Source organism: Trachemys scripta, chromosome 5 (assembly GCF_013100865.1).
Source record: "Trachemys scripta elegans isolate TJP31775 chromosome 5, CAS_Tse_1.0, whole genome shotgun sequence".
NCBI lineage: Eukaryota > Metazoa > Chordata > Testudines > Emydidae > Trachemys > Trachemys scripta.
Genome location: NC_048302.1, coordinates 68769969 through 68788880, shown reverse-complemented (window position 1 = coordinate 68788880; position 18912 = coordinate 68769969). Strand labels below are relative to the sequence as shown.

The window sequence follows — 18912 nt, the reverse complement described above, 5'->3', positions numbered from 1 at the left end:
CTGAACAGACTGGTAGGAAGTAGCCCAGGAGAGAGGATTCTGACTCCCTGCCAGGAGGGACACCAATCCCCCTGTTCAAGGGTCCTCCCTGGGCTGGGACCTGGGGGAGAAGGTCCCCTGCCTCCCACCCCAGCCTTAAAGGCTGAGGCCATTCAGCCAGCAGGGTCTGAGAGCCAGGCGATCTCACCACTAAGCCACGCAGCCACCCAAGCCCCTGTTACAGGGGTACTGAAGACATGTTCTAACAGTTTCATCTCAGATGAGGACATGTTGGCACAAAGCCACAAAAACTATGGGAATGGCAATAAATGACATCTTTCTTCCGTCCATGGTACTATATTGCACAATTAGGTCCATTGTTTCATAATTTCTTCTGAAGCATCCAGCACTGGCCATTGCTGAAAATAGAGTATTGAACTAGATGGTTTATTGGTCTGTTCCAGTGTGGCAACTACCATGGTTTTTATGGAAGTGTGCCCTGTTTCAGAACCTATTATTGCAAGACACCCTTGTAAAAAGAAGTTCTAAGCCTCCTGATCAAGGTGATAGGAGAAGAATAAACAGTCTGTGCTACATATCTGGGCTATAAAACACACGAAACATTCAGGTACAAAATTAAGACATACATAATAAATTCTGTTTTAAAGTATTAATGCATTTGAATGAGAACGTATGATCTTATAGAATTGTAAAATAATTACCTATTGCAATAGTTAAGTCTCTCCTTAAAGCAAATCCCACTAGTCTCTGAGACTCTTTTGACATTATAACAGGAAAACCATTATAGCTGGTTTCATTGATCAGGTTTTCTATATCTTCCACCGTCATGTTATCCTGTGTCAGCACTGCCAAGGGTGGATCACTTCTTCGAGGTCTCATAACGTCAGCAGCCAGTGTTGTGTGAGTGAATTCTTCTTTAGCATCCAAGAAAGGATAGCCATTCAGCCGGATGTGTGCTTCATAGATGCCTTCCCTACCAAAGGCGTCACCCACCCACTTACTGGTCATTACTGCAGCCATGAGAGGTACAATGTACTCCAGCCCACCTGTGAGCTCAAATACAATGACCACTAGGGAGACAGTCATCCTTGTCACACCACCTGCAAGAAAAAAGGAGCCTATTAACATGTTAGTATGAGAGAATATCCCAATTAAGGAATTTCCTGATCTCCTGTCAACTGCCAAGTACTGACCTGTCAATAAAGACATCAACAAATGATTAGTCTGTTAATAGCAACGGGTATAGCAATCAATGCATGCTAAATCTCAAGAAATAACTGAGGACATTTGAGAGACCCCTGAAAAACTGAACATAGATTTTCTTAAGAAAGAAAACATATGCCTGATTTTGTCATATAAATTAACTAATAACCCAATACCTTAAAATAATACTTATAATGATGGATTTATTTTTGCCAAGACACTTTACTGAGTTTTTTAAAGAAAATAATGACGTAGAAGGTTAAGGAAGCCCACAAAGTTCAACATTTGGCAAAAACACTAAAACTGTTTGTAAAAAGGCAACCCATGGTAAGCAATATAAGAGCTGCACATCTAAAGGGATTACTAACTGATTTTTTTTTTCCAAGTGAAAACTCTAAAGAGAACCCTGAACTGACTAAAATTACCTCCTCTCTGAACAACTGGTGAAGATGCAGTAAATAGCAATTTTTCCTCTCTTGTAAATCATGAGGGTCCTGCTGGATAACAGCATCAACAGTATATACATTTATGAGAACATCTGAAATATTCCCTTCTACCTAAAAATTAACTGATAAGATTTTTGCTTCCGCATCCCTGTGGTAGCTAATATTTCTTCATTTGATAGAACGCATTCAGGAAGAACTGGAATTATATCAGATTCTTTCTACAGATACAAGTAAAGAGGTTCAAAGTAAATTTTGGATTTTTTAAAATAAGATTACGATGAGGTTGTTGTCAGCCTGTGAGTTTTGTTACACCCTGCTCATCTGATTATTTACTGGTATGATTTTTTTTTAAAGAAACTGTACAAATGGCTTTTCAAAAGTTTAATTAAAGCCAATCTGTTCAAAGTCTGTACTTATTTTGGGTGCCCAACTCGAGGTACTGTACCATCAAAGGGTCTTATTTTCAGAAGGTGGTTGATCAGCATTTCCTGAAAATGAGCTCCTTAATAGCATCTCAAGTTGGACCCTTCAAATCACTAGACCCTCTTGAAACTCTTTGCCTACCTTATTATGTATTCTCAAGAAAACATTTTAGTAACAAATACAGAAACAGCAGCAGGTACAAATCTAATACTTCTAAATAATTCCAACAGCTCTTAATTTACAAACCTGTAACTATGGGGCAAATTACATACCATTCTGAGTAAGGGCTCAGTAACATCTCAATGCCCCAAAGAAAAAGTGGACAGCAGTATTTAAAGTCTTATATTTCACAGCATATAATTAATCTATATATTAAAAGTGATTTAAACTTTGCATTTAAATCCAAATCAGACTGCAAAGAGTTACAAAAGGATCTCACAAAACTGGGTAACAAAATTCCAGATGAAATTCCATGTTGATAAATGCGAAGTTATACATGTGGGAAAGCATAATCCCAACTATACATACAAAATAATGAAGTCGAAGCTGTTGCCACTCAAGAAAGAGATCTTGGAGTCACTGTGGATAGTTCTCAGAAAACATCCACTCAGTGTGCAGCGGCAGTCAAAAAGAGCTAACAAAATGTTAGGAACCATTAGCAAAGGGATAGATAAGATAGAAAATATTATAGTGCCACTATATAAATCCATGGTACGCCCACACCTTTAATATTGCATGCAATTATAGTCACTCTATTTAAAAAAAGATATATTAGACCAGAAAAAGGTAAAGACAATGGCAACAAAAATAAGGGTATGGAACAGCTTCCATATGAATAGAGATTAATAAGACTGGCACTGTTCAGCTAAGAAAACAGACGACTAAGGGAAGATATGACAGAGGTCCGTAAAATCATGAATGGTGCGGAGAAAGTGAACAGGAAAGTGTTATTTACCCCTTCAAACAACACATGAACCAGAGGTCACCCAATGAAATTAATAGTCAGCAGCAAATGCTTTTTCACACAATGCACAATCAACAGGGACATGATTCAGGTTCAGGTAAGGGCTTTAATCTCGGAGACTTGCCTTGCTGAAGAGAGAGCCACAAGGAAAGCAACTTTCCCCAGCAGATGTGAAAGAACAGGAGGCTAGAAGCTCAAAGGAAGGGCCAGGGAGCCTCAAGAGGACTAAGTTGAGGTCCCATTGGGGCACTGGGTCCTGTACCGTCGGAAAAAAGTCTTTCAAGGCCCTTAAGAAACCTGATTTTGATTTCATGCGAGAATACTGACCTGCCCTGGATGCGGGGATAGAAGGCCGAAATGACTGCCAGGCACACCTTGATCGAGGAGAAGGCCAGGCCTTGATATTTTAAGTGAAGCAAGTAGTCCAGAAAGCAGAGAAGACTGGGTCAGGGAGATGGTCCTTGTCCCTGTAGAACCTCCAGGTGCCGGGCACCTCTGCCACTACCCGGGGTGGTTGGTGGGTCCCTAAGATTGCCGGATAGCCAAGTGGCGATGGAGGTGTCTGGCTGAGCTCTGGAGATATGCTGCCCCACGCACGCCTATGCTCCTCTCTGGACTTTCCCTTCCCAGTATGAGATGTGGGGGAGCACCCTCTTCTGGTGTGCTTTCTCTGCTTTTTAGCAGATACTGGAGACAGGGACCGGCGTCAGGGGCCAGTGCTAGCGGCGCACTTTGCACCAATGCCATGGTGCTCGGTGCGGAGTCCAATCTCAGCAGCTCAGAGATCGGCGCGAGGGCCGACTCCATGAGGAGAGCTCTGAGTCTTATGTCCCACTCTTTTTTAGTTCTTGGCTTGAAGCTTTTGCAGATGTGACACTTATTGCTAATGTAGGTTTCCTCAAAACACTTCCACATCTTTGATGAGGGTCACTGACTGGCATAGGCTTTTTGCAGCAATCACAAGGCTTGAAGCCCAGGGACTGGGGCATGCCCCATCCCTGGGCTAAATCCCTTAGGGGACTATCTAACTTTTCTACAGTACTGTTAAGCTAACTATTAAGAGAACAATGAAATCTAAGAACTATTTACACAATGAGAGATAGGAAAAAAAAATAAACACTGGGTAGAGAATGCTTGCCGAAGCAAGGACACGTTCCAGCACTGTCACTGGCGGTAAGAAGGAACCGAGGGAGGGGGGAGCGGGCAGCGTCCCTTACACCAGCGCATATGCGTGCCACTCCATAGAATGCCAGAGCTGGTCACCTACTAAGCCCACTGAGACATAGAAGACCACTGAAGGAAAAACTTCCGGCACTGGTGAATGTGGCAAGCACACACACTTAACATGGAATGGACATGAGCAAGCACTCGAAGAACAACTAGGTAAATTAAATTCATGGAGGATAGGTCTACCCATGGCTATTAGCCAAGATGTTCAGGGATGCAACCCATGCTCTGGGTCCCTAAGCGTCTGCCTCCCAGATGCTGGGACTGCACATAGGATAGATCGCTTGATGATTGCCCTATTCTGTTCATTTCCTTTGAAGCATTTGGCCACTGTTGGAAGACACAATTCTGGGCTAGATGAACCATTGGTCTGACCCTATATGGCTGTTCTTATGTTCTTTTATAGTATTCAGCTCATAATGATTTCCTGTAAAGATATGCACATTTTCCTATTAAAACAAAACATATGTATGCTTCTATGTAAGAAGCTCCTCTAATATTGTACTTGGTCTTCAGTAAGTACAACTTTTTTCCTTCACCCCTAAACTTATCTAGTTCAATAACAGAAAAGAAATCAGGCTCTTATTTGTTGTGTTATAATTTAGTTACCTAAGCATGCAGCAGCACCAACCATGGCATATAGGCCCGGCGTGATACAGTCAGCTCCAACTTCACACCACTCCTTGAAGATAAACCAGTCATGGTGATAATAAGCCAACTGCTCCACTGCAATTCCCACAATCCTTCCTGCTATTGCTCCAATTGCCATACTAGGTATGAACAAACCTGATGGAACCTACAACAGAAACAAAAGAACTGCTAGCATGGTAAAGATTTAAAATACATGCGACTTGTTAGAGTCTTATTATTGGAGAGCTACTTCACACAAGACAAGTACATGGAAAAAGAACTTATATATGTTTGGAAAAGTAAAGCTGACCGGAAGTTTGAAAATGAAGCAGACAGAAACATTCCAATTGCTACCTATGGGGTAGTCGGTACATGAACTCCCATTGTAAAGCTAGTAGAATTTAACATAAAAAGATACCCAAATACTCATAATTGAAGGGTCAGTATGTTTATCTTTCCTTTACATTTTATGTATTTTTTATTTAAGGCTCAACCTGTCCTTAAGGTAGAACCATAAACTTGGTTCTCCAGGCAAACACCACAGTCCATCCTATAGTCACAAACCTATTGTGATTTTTGTTGCTTCCTTCATTTAAGCGCCGATTTTCCTATTCGTTACCAGGACCTTGAGATGCAGGTTTGTCTGGCACTGTGTGATTCACAAAAGAAGCAGAGAAAAACCTTACTTATGCCAGCAGCATTAAGAACTGTGACGATTCAGCAGCGTAACTGCTGTTGTTCATCTTTTCTCCTCTCCGAGGAGCAAATGTTCTCTCTGAAAAGACATACTTGTGTCTAAATGTCTCATTAAACTCTGGAAATGCACTGCTACTGCTCCTTAAGGCAGTCAGCAATGCTGGAAATGTTACACATATTGGCTGAACTACAAATCTTACTAATCATATATCCCTCCCCTCTTGGCTAAAATAGGATATATTCATGTAATTGAACCCTCCTAATACTCTGGGGTCTATCTGAACCCAACACACAAACAAAAGTGTAAATACAAATTTTCATGCCAAACCTGGGCCTCTTCATACATTAAGTAGTCTCAAAGATAGTTGAGTTGAGTTGAGACTCAAGATAGTTAAGTCTCAGGCAGACTGCGAAGAGCTACAAAAGGATCTCTCAAAACAGGGTGACTGGGCAACAAAATGGCAGATGAAATTCAATGTTGATAAATGCAAAGTAATGCAAACATAATCCCAACTATACATATAAAATGATGGCATCTAAATTAGCTGTTACCACTCAAGAAAGAGACCTTGGAGTCATTGTGGATAGTTCTCTGAAAACATCCACTCAATGTGCAGCAGCAGTCAAAAAAGCGACCTGAATATTGGGAACCATTAAGAAAAGAATAGATAATAAGACAGAAAATATCATATTTCATCTATATAAATCCATGGTACGCCCACATCTTGAATACTGTGTGCACATGTGGTCGCTCCATCTCAGAAAAGATATATTGGAATTGGAAAAGGTTTAGATAAGGGCAACAAAAATGATTAGGGGTAGGGAATGGTTACCATATGAGGAGAGATTAATAAGACTGGGACTTTTCAGCTTGAAAAGAGATGACCAAGGGGGAATATAATAGAGGTCTATACTATACTAATCATTACTAGTGTGGAGAAAGTAAATAAGAAAGTGTTATTTACTCCTTCTCATAGCACAAGAATTAGGGGTCACCAAATGAAATTAATAGGCAACAGGTTTAAAACAAAAGGAAGTATTTTTTCACACAATGCGTATCAACCTGTGGAACTCCTTGCCAGAGGATGTTGTGAAGGCCAAAACTATAGCAGGTTTCAAAAAAGAACTAGATAAATTCATGGAAGGTAGGTCCATCAATGGCTATTAGCCAGGATGGGCAGGGATGGTGTTTGTCAGAAGCTGGAAATGAGTGACAAGGAATGGATCAGTTGATGATCACTGGATGTTCTGTTCATTCCCTCTGGGGCAGCTGGCATTGGCCACTGTCAGAAGACAGGATCCTGGGCTAGATGGAGTTTTGGTCTGACCCCGTATGGCTGTTCTTATGTTCAAACTAGGATGAGGTCAATCTATCCACAGTGGTTTTATCATCCCACTGGTTGTGGTTTTTGTATAGCAGAAGAGTCACTAAAAAGGTAATGGTGTCACAGTTAGACTCCTCAATGTTAGTCACTGGGGAAAATGAAAGGTACTTCTCTTCTAAGGTGGGGTCTCTTGGACCCTAAACACACACAAAAAATTAAATAAAAAAACATGATAGGCAAACCACCATTGCTTCTTTCTTTAAGTATTCTCATACTGATGACAGGACAACCTGATATCGCCTGGCTAAAGGAGAGAAGATATTTCATATAGTTTTAATTAGCCACAACTTTATTATTAGATGTGTGGGCCTATCCGACAGATAGAAGCGTACAGCACAGGTAACCCCATGTTCATTCAATATGTACCTGGAAGTTTCCACCAGCCCCCCTCTTTTTCCATCCAGGTCTTCCAGACAACCCATTGCTTGGACCTTACTATCACCCCTCTTGAATGAGGGTTAAGGTGGGCTATAAGGAAGGGGGGTTGGCTTGCTGCTATGCCAGTCAAGGAGCCCCAAGCCTCCCCACCCCCGATTCCACTCCTTTAACAAACACCTCCTTTTTAAGTCCTTTACCAAGGAATCATAATACTCAAAAACCAGTGGGAGAACACTTTAACCTGTCTGGTCATTCAATGACAGACCTGTGGGTGGCTATTTTACAACAGAAAAACTTCAAAAACAGACTCCAATGAGAGACTGCTGAGCTGGAATTGATATGCAAACTAGATACAATCAATTTAGGATTGAATAAGGACTGGGAATGGCTGAGCCATTACAAACATTGAATCTATCTCCCCTTGTAAGTATTCTCACACTTCTTATCAAACTGTCTGTACTGGGCTATCTTGATTATCACTTCAAAAGTTTTTTTTCCCCTCTTACTTAATTGGCCTCTCAGAGTTGGTATGACAACTCCTACCTGTTCATGCTCTCTGTATGTGTGTATATAGATCTCCTCAATATATGTTCCATTCTATATGCATCTGAAGAAGTGGGCTGTAGCCCACGAAAGTTTATGCTCTAATAAATTTGTTAGTCATAAGGTGACACAAGTACTCCTGTTCTTTTTATCTGGTCACTGTATCCCTTTACTATGGAGTACCTGCACTGGACATCTGCCCCACACTTACATCATGAGTTGTGACATCATAGCTTAACTTCCTTCCCTATTCACCCTAGCAAAGCCCTGTCTGAGAAGAAGGCGGGGGGAAAATAAAAAAAAATAAAAAACTACCTTGGCCAATCTGGTAGGCAGGGAAAAATTCCTTCCCAGCCCCCCTAGAAAGGAATGACTAGTGTGATGCCCACAGCAGGTCCTGTCTAAATCTGGCATTTTGCCACCTCAAGGGGAGGGAGGGTGGGTGCTATTTTGGCTGGTCCAGGGAAAAGAGGCTTCCTTCCACTAGGCTTGCCCCTTTTCAACTCCCCAGCCCTTCTGGACCCTCCCCCTTTTGCAGCAACCTCTGAGCCTCTTCCCCCGCACTGCCCATAAAGCGCTATTGCCCTTCCCCTGGAAAGCTGGAGATTGCCCCCCTGCCCTGCTGAAGGTGTGGTGTGGTCATTGGCTTTGTCTGTATACCTGTTGTAGTGTTAGTGTAGTGAAAAACATCACTCAGAAGGTATTGGAGTCAGTGAGAACCCAAATTAATTGTGCAGGTATTCCTGCACGAGATTATATTATAACTGCTGCATCAAAATAAAAACAATTATATTAATCTTTCACCATTATTTCTATCATCATAGTTTCAATAGTTTTTGTTTTTCATTAAAATGCACTGAAAAGGTCTTGAGAGACTGAGACCCCAGATAACATTGGTCTCATAATCACAGTTGTCCAGGAAATTGACTTTCTTTGAAGATGACACTGACAAATTGATTTTCTGGGATGCCTACAACACTTGCAAGTTGCTAGGAAGAGTTTCTAGGGAAGCCATGTTTGTCAGATAAATTTTTTGGCAAGAACAAACTTGGCAGATGCTGTTGCTGGGGCAAAGACTCTGCGTTGCGTTGCATTACATGTGCACATTGCATGTCTGATTGCAGATATCTGGAGCTTGTTGAATCCCGCATGCCATAATAAATCTTTGAGTAAGAGATGGATGTTTCGCAGTGATCTAGGTACAGAAATGGTGAAACCACTGGTGCAGGAAAGAAACATTGCTGCCTTGCCTCAGGCCTGTAGGGATCAGTATCCGGCAGCAACTTGCCAGATACTGATTCACAGCCTAGGAAAGTAGAACTATGTAATATCTTTCCTCAGAACGAGAAAAACACAAAAATGTGCGAAGTCTAAACACTTTGTATGTTCAGAACATATATCACCTATTTGCTCCATTTGTTCAAAGTAGTAGGCCATTTACTGCCACTTGGTTGCATTTGTGCCTTTTATATTGTTACTGTTGATCTGTTGGTATCTATTTTCATTATATAAACCTAGGGTCAGTTAGACCCCAACACAAGCACGGTGTAGCATGCTTTTGAAACTAGGAAAATTTTAAATTTTTCATAGTTTTAGAGTTCACGGGTGACAAAGTCAGTTTTAAATGCATCCAATGTGTTTTTTTCCAATTCTGACATACTCCAAAAACAGGTAGGTGATTTTCGGTCCAATACAAGGTTTAAAAGAAATAAGTAACAAGATTTGTATGTAATAAAACATATCACTTGATTTTTTACCATGGCATATTGAGAGCTCTGTATATCATATGATTGCACAGCCACTAACTTTGCTGCGAAATCTAATTCCTGATACAGAACTCTCTCTCAGAATTTATTTTTTTATTTTAAAGTTACATTGTCAACATTTATAGTTGTAAATATAATTTTTGAAAACGTAAACCGAAGGCAAATCAATTCATCAAGCTCTGTCTGAGTCTGCAAACGGCCAGAAACCAAAGCTTTTAGAGAGGTGTTTATTGTTCCATTCATCTCAAAGTATTGTCAATTTTGAAACCTACCCCAATGATTTAACTGCTGTTAGCTATTCACTGCTTATCATTTTAGCAGCAACATCCAGTTAAAGTGCTTGTCCCACAGTGCAAACTGTCTCCCATCACCCTCCTGAGTCCCCAGCCTAGCTGTTAAAACCTCTAGCTTCCCCCCGACATAATTCTTTCCAAGACACAGCTATGGATTGTTATTAAAAACTGGCAGCATATTGAAAAAATTGAGAATCAAATATAATAAAGAAAAACCCTTTGAAGTTGCCACAGAAATTTCCAGTCTGTTGCACCAGTGTGCTGCAGAAACCCTGGGGTCTTGCCCCTGAAGATGGGAAACTGATTTAGAAAAAAAGCTGAAAAACATGTTTTTTGGTGACTGTAGATGGAACATTTTACACACACACACACAGTCCAGTTCCTATTTATGTCTTTCAGTATAGAAAATGCCAGAAAAGCAAACAGCTTGAAAAATCACTGACTGCTCCCTATTGATTTAATTAGTCAGCTTCTAGTTGTTACATGTATTTGGTAAATTAATCTAAGATTTCTGATACATTTAGAAGGACTAGGCAGGGAATGGGGGGGGGGGCGCGGGGCAGGTGCACGAGTGCATAAAGGCAGACCGTTAGCATCACATAATGGAGTTGGTGGATATGATTCTTTTCATTTTCCTGAAATGGACTGAGCTCAGTAGTTTGGGAACACCACCAGTAGTTTGGCACACACCAAAGATCAATCTCTGGTTTCTGCACTGCATAAAACGCAATGTACATTTCAACATACCTCTCAGCTGTATGAGCAAAATGGTAGTTTAAAGGTAAAATCAAAGCAGTGTTCTAGGAGGTTTGTTTCAATAATCCTCAATAAAGAGAAATACAGAAAACATTACTTTTGAAATAGTATATTTATAAATAAAAAATTGTTTTTTGGGGTGAAAGATGGAGAGGCAGAAGAGCAGTAATTAAACTATCACAGCTAGAAATCCATTACATTAAAACTTACCTTGATACCAAAGGTGAAGACTGTCATAATTATTTTAAATATAAGTGCTAAACACAGCTGCCATATAGCTGAATAAACTCCAGTGCCTGCTGGACGATCAGGAATATCTACTATCTTACTGGCATTCATGTCATTTCTGTAGTCACAAAGAGAGGAAGATTCTAACGGCCCACAGTCTGTGAAGAGCTCTTTAATAAGCTCACTTGTGTTGAGCCTTGTGTATGGATTAGGAAAGGCAATGACAGCTGTAATTGCTGCAACAATGATGACCTCCAGGACAGGATATTTCCCAAATTTTGTTGATTTGCGTCGGCGACACCAGGCGATGTTTGCACGGATGAAAAATGCTCCCCACAGCCCGCCAAACACCCCCAGAAGAATGAATGGAAATAGTTCAAAAAGGTACCAAGGGGTGTGGTATTCCACATAAAAAAGGACAAGACGGCTGTTACCAAAAGGATTGATGGATCTCAAAACGAATGCAGCCACTAAAGCAGCAAAAAAGGACCTCCATAAAGTTTTCAGTGGGAAATAATAACTGACCTGCAATGGGGACAAGTTAGAATTACTGGCAATTCATTTTAAAAACACTTCAAACTATTTTAAAAGGAACCGAAAATACTAGCATATTCCATTGTTGCTCAGGGGGTTTATGCTAAATATGTGCACATTGTATTTTCAATCAATTGTAATAATGGCATTTATGTTCATCACTTTACATTTTTAAAGTGCTTTAAAACATTTCATACTCCTATTGTGTCACCCTCATTGAACATTGCAAAAGCAACACTGAAACCGCCAGCATTTTAAGACTGAGTTGGGCAAAATTCCCAGTAACTGTTAAAACAGTTTTAAAGTTGCTGTGTTTTAAAGTATTTTAACAACCAGAACAATGGTCTCTATGCTCTCAGCTTTGGTCTTGGGCATGCACAATACTCGACTATGCGTCCACTAGTCTTTCTTCTCTATAATTTACTGCTATTGCTAACACTGGTTCAGCCCCACTGGAGGTAGCAAGAGTGGAAACGCTAATGTAGAGAGGTCTTCAGGTAGCTGCTGACATTTTGAGCACTATGGCCAAGATTTTCAAAAATGGATACCTAACATTTGCCTTGTAAACCCATATTTAGGCATTTAAATAAGTAGCCTGATTTTCAAAAGCGTTCATTACCCAAAACCTGCCAAGTTGATCTTTTTTTCTTTTTTAAGACTAGAGAAGTTCTTAGAATCTTTTAGCAACAAGGCAGAAAGATCTCTTGGCTTCTTCTGTCCTTCAGGTCAGAATAGCTAATGTGGTTCCTATTTTCAAGAAAGGGAAAAAAAGTGATCCGGGTAACTACAGGCCTGTTAGTTTAACATCTGTAGTGTGCAAGGTATTAGAGAAAATTCTGAAAGAGAAACTAGTTGAGGACCTGGAGGTTAGTGGCAATTGCGATAAATTACAACATGGTTTTACGAAGGGCAGATCGTGCCAAACGAATCTGATCTCCTTCTTTGAGAAAGTAACGGATTTATTAGATAAGGGAAATGCGGTGGACCTAATATACCTGGATTTCAGTAAAGCGTTTGATACTGTACCCCATGAGGAATTATTGGTTAAACTGAAAAACATGGGGATCGATATGAAAATCCAGAGGTGGATAGGAAATTGGTTAATGGGGAGAATGCAGCGGGTCGTATTAAAGGGTGAACTGTCAGGTTGGAGGGAGGTTACTAGTGGAGTGCCTCAAGGTTCGGTTTTGGGACCCATTTTATTTAATCTATTTATAACTGACCTCGGAACCGATTGCAGGAGTGGGCTGATAAAGTTTGCGGATGATACGAAGGTGGGAGGCGTTGTAAATTCGGAGGAGGATAGGGATATCCTGCAGGGAGACTTGAACGAGCTTGTGAATTGGAGTATCAGGAATAGGATGAAATTTAATAGTAAAAAGTGTAAGGTGATGCATTTGGGGATAACTAATAAAAATTTTAGTTACAAGATGGGGATGCATTGGTTAGAAGTAACGGAAGAGGAGAAGGACCTAGGGGTCCTAGTAGACCGCAGGATGACTATGAGTCGACAATGCGACGTGGCGGTGAAAAAAGCCAATGCTGTCTTGGGATGCATTAGGCGAGGTATATCTAGTAGGGATAAGGAGGTCCTGCTTCCGTTGTACAAGGCGCTGGTGAGACCTCATTTGGAGTACTGTGTGCAGTTCTGGTCTCCCATGTTTAAAAAAGATGAACTCAAACTGGAACGGGTGCAGAGAAGGGCCACTAGGATGATCAGAGGAATGGAAAACCTGTCGTATGAAAAGAGACTAGAGGAGCTTGGGTTGTTTAGTCTGACAAAGCGAAGGCTGAGGGGGGATATGATTGCTATCTTTAAATATATTAGAGGGATTAATACGAGGGAGGGAGAAGAATTATTCCAGCTTAGTACTAATGTGGATACGAGAACGAATGGATATAAACTGGCCGTGGGGAGGTTCAGGCTTGAAATTAGACGAAGGTTTCTGACCGTCAGAGGGGTGAAATATTGGAACGGCCTTCCGAGGGAAACGGTGGGGGCGACGGACCTGTCTGGTTTTAAGATTAAGTTAGATAAATTTATGGAGGGAATGGTTTAATGGTAAAACATAGTAGTCAAGGAAAACCAAGAAATGGTAGGTAAATTGTATAATGGCTGACAGGGGTCAGGCTGGAGACTCTTGCCTATATGCTCGGGGTCTTACTGATCGCCATATTTGGGGTCGGGAAGGAATTTTCCTCCAGGGCAGATTGGCTGAGCCTCTGGAGGTTTTTCGCCTTCCTCCGCAGCATAGGGCAGGGATCTCTAGCAGGAGGGTTTCTGCCGATTGAAGTCACCTAAAACAGGATTGGGGACTTCAACAGCAGAGTCCAGGGAAGGGGTAGGGACGGTTTTATGGCCTGCAGCATGCAGGGGGTCAGACTAGATGATCATAATGGTCCCTTCTGACCTTAAAGTCTATGAGTCTATGAGGTCAAAGGTTCTCAGAGTTTTCAGTAAAATACTACCGCAGCATTCAGACTCTGGCTATGTCTTCATTTGAAATGCTACAGTGGGACAGCTGCAGTGAACTGAACTACTGTAGCACTTTATTGTAGACACTCACTACAGTGACGGGGAGGGGGGCTTGCCTGTCAGCATAGTTAATCCACCTCCCTGAGAGGCGGTAGTTAGGTCAATGGAAGAATTCTTTCGTCAACCTAGCACTGTCTACACTAGGGGTTAGGTCGGCTTAACTATGTCACTCATGAGAATGGATTTTTCACATGCCTGAGTGATGTAGCTGGGTTGAGCTAACTTTTGAGTGAAGACTTGGCCACAGGTTCTTTAAATTAGATGTAAGCAGATAGTCAGAAAGATAATAATGATCTAAATAATGCTCCTGCATTTCCCAAATACATATTTCTAGATTGGTATTCATGGTTTGTATTCCTGAGAAAGAGAGAATTTCATTGGCGTGGAGGTTAGTTTTATAGCATACTTGGTTTGTGATTATAATGTACTCCACTGTATGGAGGCTTTAAAATCAAATTGAACATTTAAAGCTTGTTTTAACTAAATTGGCAAATGAGTTTTTAAATGGTCTGTTGGCCCAAGGTAAGCAAAATAAGTAGAAGGAACCAAACCATTATTCCCCCCTCCCTTTTCTTTTAAATTAAACATGATATGTTCCCAGTGTTAGGAAACAAGAACATCAGAAAGACATTAATAGGAAAGGCATAATTGATGCTAATCTGCACTATCTATAACAGACTAAATCAAAAAGGCTCTCACATCAGCAGATTTTTTTAATGTAAACTGTAGAGGGGGAAAAGCAGGAAAGCAATTGCATGGAAAAACCTAGTCAATTTCAAGTCCATATAGGTACTTTTTTTTTTTTTTTTTTTTTTTTTTTTTCCCCTTTCTTTCTTCCTTGGGAGGGGGGGAAGGAAGAACCTGACTTCTGAATTGTCAACAATAACATTTAGTTTAACTCTATTCATTTGTGAGCTATAAAGCTGCAATAAAGGAATCTGCCTTTCTCCAGAAAAAATAAAACAGTAATGAAGAAATGTTGGCCTACAACAGTCACCTGAAACAAAATGCTTTGCCCAAGCCAGAACTCATAATACTGAATCGACTTAATTGAGGCAATACATTTGATGAAGAAAAATTTCCAGAATGACCAATGCAGATTAGTATCCAGACCATAGTGTAAAAAAGTACTTATCAAACTGTGGGCCAAGAAGCTCTCCTTAAGGTGCTGAGAAAGTGGCTTCATGAAGAGCTCACTGCAGTATCAGGCCCACAAGAGGAGCTTCTGTTACAAAAGGCTCCACAGAAGAAAAAGTTTGAGACTACAGGTGTTAAAACATTCATTTTAAAATATATTTCCTTCTGTGCTGTCTCTTTACATACCTCCTCCAAACTAAAAAGGACGCCACCAATTGGCGCACCAAAGGCTACTGATACTCCTGCTGCTGAAGCAGCCGATAACACCTAGAAAAGAAGAATGGTGTAGTTTTATTTTTGTGTTTGTGATGCATTTTTAAAACAAAAATAGAAATTTATTCTTATGATATACCACTAACTACAGTCAACAGATTTATATGACACTAAAGACCTAAGAATCTTAATATATGGACTGATTACTTTCTTCCCATCTTCCTCTCAAGGACCCATATGCTGCTTCTCTCTTCTTCACAGTTGTACTTCCTCCCAACTTTTCATGAGACCACAGGTATCTGTATTGCCTATCTGCACTGCCTGTGGGAGTGGAACCAGAGATGGAAAAAAGCCACAGAGAGTTGCAATCATATGAGCAACTGTGAAAGGTAGGTAGGTTCTGAATGTAATAAATGTACACTAGAAAATCTAGCCAGTGTATAGCCATAATTATGGAAGTACAACTATTTTAATTAATAGCTCTTGACATAATGATTGGCTAACCGAAATTAACAGACACCCAAGATGGAGGAAGTTGACTGCTCAGGTCTCGGAGTCCAGCAGCAAAGTTCAGGAATGGAACAATGAGCAAGCCCTAGTATTAAAATAAATTCAGAATAAAATGTGGGAGGGAGAGAATAGTAGTAACAGAATTCGCTGGTAGTAAATCTATATGAGATTTTGGAGATGGCAGAGGTTCTCTGATACATTTGAAACATTAATGTTTCATTATTCTAGAAGATACCCTCCCTTCTCTTTCAATTTGGTCAGATCAGTTAGACCTTTTCCATCAATCCTGCACTTCTGGATGCCTGAATATTTTGCCCCTTCAATCTACTAGACAAGATGCTGATAAAATACAGTGTATTTCCTTCATTTTTCTTTCTTCTGTCTACTTTTTTTTCCTGACTTCTGTTTTCTCTCCTTTTTCTTCTTATGCAGTTTCTCTTCTCTATTTCACTTCACCTGTTTTCTTTCCCCTTCCTCTCCAGTCCCACCACAATCTCCTCCAACCTATTTCCACCCTTCCCTTATTGCCCATTCTTTCAACCTAACCCTCTCTGACAAACTGGTCCCCCTCTCCCACACTTCACTGTTCACTATCTCATTGTGTCCCCCCAAAACTAAAGTCAATCAATGCAGCCCATTAACCCTCCACATCTCTGGCCCTTCCCTACTCCCAATCCTGACTCTACTTCTCCTTTTCCAATTCTTGTACATTACCAGGTCTGCTTTAAAAGGCCTGTAGTACTTACAGTATAATTAGACAAAATAGACAAAGAGCGGGACAATTATGCCCATTTTTACAGATGAACTGAACCATGGAGAGATTAAGTGACTTGCCCAGGGTTACAGAGGCACTCTGGGTTAGAGCTGGGAATTGAAGCCAGATCTCCTGAGTTCCAGACCAGTGCCTACTCCACAAGACTAACCTCCTCCAGTGGTATGGGAGCTAAACATACAGAACTACAGCATGGGTGGGCAGAATTTAGAGAATTTTTTCCTGTTAAAATATGGGAGATGCTATTGAAAAGTAGGATTATGCTGCCAAAAAAACATATATTCGGGATATCTGGCTACCTTCTGACACTGAACTTGCTTCTGTTAATATGGCATTAGCTGCAATGCAAATTGGTTTCTCTCATTTGTTCCATGGCCAGCAGGGACCGGAAGGGGTGCACAGGACTGTGGTCACCAGAGCAAAGGGGGGACAAGTCCTGAGTAATTTCATCTACTCCTCTGCCTCAGCAGTTTGTTAGCGAGTTCAGAGGTAAATCCATTGTGCTCCTCATTGTCTAAAAGAATAGTTGTTATAATGTGGGGTCTAGAAGATGGAGTGTAAAGCAACACTAAATGTGGATGAGAGAGAAGAGAACGATTTTTCAGGGCTGTGACAAAAATGTAGAAAACTTTTGGTGGGGTGTGGTGATCCCTGATCTGAGAATATGATTAATAATCCAAACCTATACAACAGCTAAAAGAACACATGACATGTTTTAGGCTTTGTTTTAATCAAAGGATTTTCATGCTTTACCAATCTTTTGATTATGGGAATTTATTGTAAAACTGTATCCTTTTTTATGCAATAGGTAAAAGATTTTAAGAGGAACTTACCTCCCTTTTTTTAGCTTCATTTGTACTGTACTTTGGAAAGAGGTAGGAAAAAATATTCCCACAGCAACAGGCAACATGTACCAGAGGACCCTCCTTTCCTAAACTCAAACCTGATGCTACAGCCAAGACTAAAGTGATGGTTTTTATCATCAAGGTCCATTTGCCCAAGTAACCTCGGATGATGAAGCCACTCAAAATAGTTTTAATCTAGAAGGAAAAAATACTCCATGTTAGACTTAATTTTTCTTAGAATACATGCTACTTTTATGTTTATAAGCTATTATCTATAATTTTAGAATCACAACTTAAAAATTACTTGATTGGAAAGAGGACTTTTACCTGCAGAACTTTAAAACTTTAAAACACTTTAAACTTTTGAGTGCTATTTGCACTTAGTTTGTTTGCCAGAAGCATACCATTCACATTGCATACAGTACAGTTACACTATACTGTAAGGAAATAGATCTATACCTAATTCAGCAAAATATAACAACGCTATTCATTATACTGAACAGAAAATAAACCCGCAGTAAATTACAAGACTGCATTAATTAAAGAGTTTTGTTATGTAACCTGACAAATGCAGATCATAAAATTCCTACAACAGAAACAAACTCACTGTGAAAACTATACTCAGAGATACCAGTTAAATATTTACAGATGTTTTAATTACAATAATATAATGTCACCCTTCCCTATATTGTCCCCTATGTTTTATTCTAATTGCACACAATATCTAAGAGCAATGGCTTGATATACTGATAATGAGGAAGACCAGCTGTTTTCACTAGAAAAGAGTTTATATTTTTCTAATATATTACTTTGCCTAATTGCTTTGTCATCATACCTAAAAAAAATATATATATATGTCTATTCATCACAGTAAAGAAGAATACATATATGACTGAGCACTGCAAAAAATTCTGGTCAATTGTGCATATAAAGTAAAGGTTTGTAGAGTAAATTTAGAGACTGATTTGGAATTTGGCTTTTGGACCTCAGACCCATACATATTTGAGGAAATACAGAACACTTAGAAACAAACAAGTACAAATTCTCTTAGAATTACTAGAAGGGTCATGCTACTGACCAATTTTTATAATTCTGAAGTTAGAATGGCAAAGAATAGTTGTAAAAAGAACAAGATTTCACTATTTTTGACCAAACATTTTTACCTTATGAAATGACTTTATGTCAGTTTATGTTACTAAAGATAGGGTTACCATATCTAATAAATAAAAAAAGAGGACCCTCCACGGGCCCTGGCCCCACCCATTTCCCCACCCCAACTCCGCCCCTTCCCCCACCCTAACTCCGCCCCCTCCTCCCTCCCACTCCCAGCCACGCGGAAAGGGCTGCCCAAGCGCTACTGGCTTCACGGTTTGCCGGGCAGCCCCCAGACCCTGCGCCCCCGGCCGGCGCTTCCCCAGCACAGCTGG

At 40.3% G+C, this 18912-nt stretch overlaps 1 protein-coding gene across 8 annotated transcripts in view; it reads right to left on the bottom strand.

Moving 5' to 3' along the window:
* The window catches only part of CLCN3 (chloride voltage-gated channel 3), a 136423-nt gene that overhangs the window by 11591 nt on the left and 105920 nt on the right, over positions 1–18912 (bottom strand). For all 8 annotated transcript variants that reach the window (XM_034770734.1, XM_034770733.1, XM_034770738.1 and 5 more), the window contains 5 exons: positions 17474–17680; positions 15332–15412; positions 10921–11463; positions 4873–5059; positions 702–1100 (listed from right to left, as the gene is read on the bottom strand). In XM_034770734.1, the coding sequence (XP_034626625.1) occupies positions 702–1100; positions 4873–5059; positions 10921–11463; positions 15332–15412; positions 17474–17680 (1417 nt within the window). The remainder of the gene's footprint in view (positions 1–701; positions 1101–4872; positions 5060–10920; positions 11464–15331; positions 15413–17473; positions 17681–18912) is intronic.